At 45.1% G+C, this 2,737-nt stretch overlaps 1 protein-coding gene across 1 annotated transcript; it reads left to right on the plus strand.

Moving 5' to 3' along the window:
• Positions 1-2,737, plus strand: LOC146961179 (uncharacterized). Its single transcript, XM_085771620.1, has 4 exons — positions 1-366; positions 1,470-1,781; positions 1,870-2,139; positions 2,418-2,737. The coding sequence occupies exons 1-4, from the start codon at positions 234-236 to the stop codon at positions 2,735-2,737; spliced, it is 1,035 nt and encodes a 344-aa protein (XP_085627746.1). The 5' UTR covers positions 1-233.

Here is a 2,737-nt window from a genome sequence, read left to right on the forward strand (position 1 = left end):
AGCTGTTGCCATAGTAACATCTGTGACTCCAGCCTCTTTCATGCTCATTGATTATGATATTGTTGATCAGAGAATTATGGATCAATGAGCAGCCGGTGTCTTCAGTGTCAGTCAGTAAAGTTTCTGTCGTTGACCCCGTTGGGTGGTCGATGAGTCCACAGGTGAAGAGTCCAGTGGCTCCGCCCACATGATGACAAACAGACTCTGAGGAAGTGGCTGTTTCCTGACCACAGATGATACTGAGTGATTTCCTCCGTCAGGCGACAGTTCACAAACTGATGAAGAGACGGACACACGAACGCACCATGGCTGAACTCAGGTGGATTCAAACGTCTTTGATTGTGACGCTGCTGCTTCAGGTCCCAGGTGAGGAAACAGTTTCCTGTTCTCTGTTAACGACCTCATCACATGTTGACACATCAGACAGCTGCAGTGATCAATAACTAATGCTGATAATCTGAACTGATGTGATCATGTCTGCATGAACAGAGAGAGAGAGAGAGAAACCAGTCGATCTTTTTTAGTTCCTGTTAACCTGCATCTTCAGTGATCGATCACAGTGATCAGCTCTGAGTTCACCTGTTCACGCCTGATTTAAAATGTAGAAAACAACACACACTCTGAAATACTTCTCTTTTAATTCTCTGAACAAACTCTGAGCTGCTGGCCTCATAAACCAGCCTCTCCCAGAAATGCAATTCATTTCATTTCTGAGGGAGAGTCTGGCCTCATCCCCGCTGTAAGCGTTTGGCCTGAAACCCTCAGAAGGCCGAGCCAATCAGCGTCGCCGCTGTGATTGACACAGCACGTTGGCCAATCAGGGACCGACTGGTGCAAAGCCCCGTCACTACACCAACTTGCTGATTGGCTGAATGGGGTTGTCTGTCAACGCTACTACTCCCGCCCACCCAAACGCTTACAGGGGGAATGAGGCCAGACTCTCCCTCAGAAATGAAATGAGATGCATTTCCGCGAGAGGCTGGTTTACGAGGCTACTGAGCTGCAGCCACGAAGACACAATTTTTAAAAAAGCACCACAACATCATCATCATCAGTCTTTTCAGGACAATATAAACATGGTTGTGAAGTTTTTGTGCAACTTTTTTTTTAGTCTGTGGTCTTCTTGCTCTGACACTGACACTCGTTGCCATGTCAACCATTTATTTTTCTGATTGTCATGTGGTCACTGTTCACACCTCCCTCAATGTAGTTGGTTGTTTGTTTTATTCTGACATTGTTGATCAGAGAATTGGGGATCAATTAGCAGCTATTGACTTCAGTGTAGGTGCAGTGATCAATAACTAATGTTCATAATCTGAACCGATGTGATCAGATCTGCATGAACAGAGAGAGAGAACCACAGGTCCTGTTAACCTGCATCTTCACTGATCAATCACAGTGATCAGCTCTGAGTTCACCTGTTCTCATTTCAGTTCTTTGTTGATGTTTCTCTCTCGTCTTCTCCTCAGCTGTCACTGGACAGGATTACTATCAGATCTTCAGACCTGGAAGTGAAGTCACTTTGCCCTGTGGAAACATCAGAGATCATCAGGGTAAATGTAACGGTACCACCTGGTCCTTGGAGTCTGATTCCAGATCATGGGAGCTGTTTTCACGGGGGCGGATTGGTCGGATAGTTCAGGATCAACCAGACAGACTGAGTCTCACAGAGAACTGTGCTCTGGTTCTGAAGAAGGTCTTACGTTTGGATGTTGGTCAGTACGGCTGCAAACCAGTCAGACAAGGATCAGAGTCTCTGGTTCATCTCTCTTTAATTGACAGTGAGTGAAACAGTTTGTTATAAAACACTGAATCATCTCAGTCATTCTGATTATTACAGTGATGAAGCTCATTTCTCCGTCTCCACAGTGACTGAACGGAAGAACGGTGACGTGGTCGAACTCTACTGCTCAGTGTTTACACATGAACAGGGTTGGTACTCAGTGAAGTGGCTGTATGAGGGACCTGAGGCTGTTTACAACATCACGAGGTCTACTGTTGTCACTTCATCTACTGTGACATTTAACTCGTCTGATCTTCATCTCAAGTCAAAGTATAAAGAGTTCTTCAAGTGTCAAGTGACATATATACACGGTAGTGATGTCATAGGCGTGTTCCCCTTCAGCCCTGAGGCCTCAGGTGAGACAGACACAGGTTTGTTCATTAGATGGAAGTGAAGTTTAAAGACGACGTCATCTTTACACAACTTTAACACCTTTTCTCATCTTCTGTTGTTTCTGTTTTATCTTCATTCATAAACAATCCACCTGGCGCTCGTTTAAATGTTTGTGAACACATACACACAGCTAAATCAAAGCTCATAACATGTTTCAAGTCAGTCACACACACACACACACACACACACACCAGAGGAAATTTTCTAGTTTGTTGATGTTTCTCTCTCGTCTTCTCCTCAGATGTCACTGGACAGGATTCCTCCCTGATCTTCAGACCTGGAAGTGAAGTCACTTTGCCCTGTGGAAACATCAGAGATCATCAGGGTAAATGTGACGGTACCACCTGGTCCTTCAAGTCTGATTCCAGATCAGTGGAGCTGTTTTCATGGGGGCGGATTGGTTGGATAGTTCAGGATCAATCAGACAGACTGAGTCTCACAGAGAACTGTTCTCTGGTTCTGAAGAAGGTCTTACGTTTGGATGTTGGTCAGTACGGCTGCCAACCAGTCAGACAAGGATCACAGTCTCTGGTTTATCTCTCTTTAATTGACAGTGAGTGA

Source organism: Trachurus japonicus, chromosome 24 (assembly GCF_045865225.1).
Source record: "Trachurus japonicus isolate A0001 chromosome 24, Traja_1.0".
Lineage (NCBI taxonomy): Eukaryota > Metazoa > Chordata > Actinopteri > Carangiformes > Carangidae > Trachurus > Trachurus japonicus.

What these genes read in the sequence shown, in the direction of transcription:
- LOC146961179 (XM_085771620.1), top strand. Translation starts at nt 234, where the DNA reads ATGATACTGAGTGATTTCCTCCGTCAGGCGACAGTTCACAAACTGATG. An exon ending in GCTGCTGCTTCAGGTCCCAG is followed by an intron (nt 367 to 1,469) that starts GTGAGGAAACAG and finishes TCTTCTCCTCAG; the next exon opens with CTGTCACTGGACAGGATTAC. An exon ending in TCATCTCTCTTTAATTGACA is followed by an intron (nt 1,782 to 1,869) that starts GTGAGTGAAACA and finishes CCGTCTCCACAG; the next exon opens with TGACTGAACGGAAGAACGGT.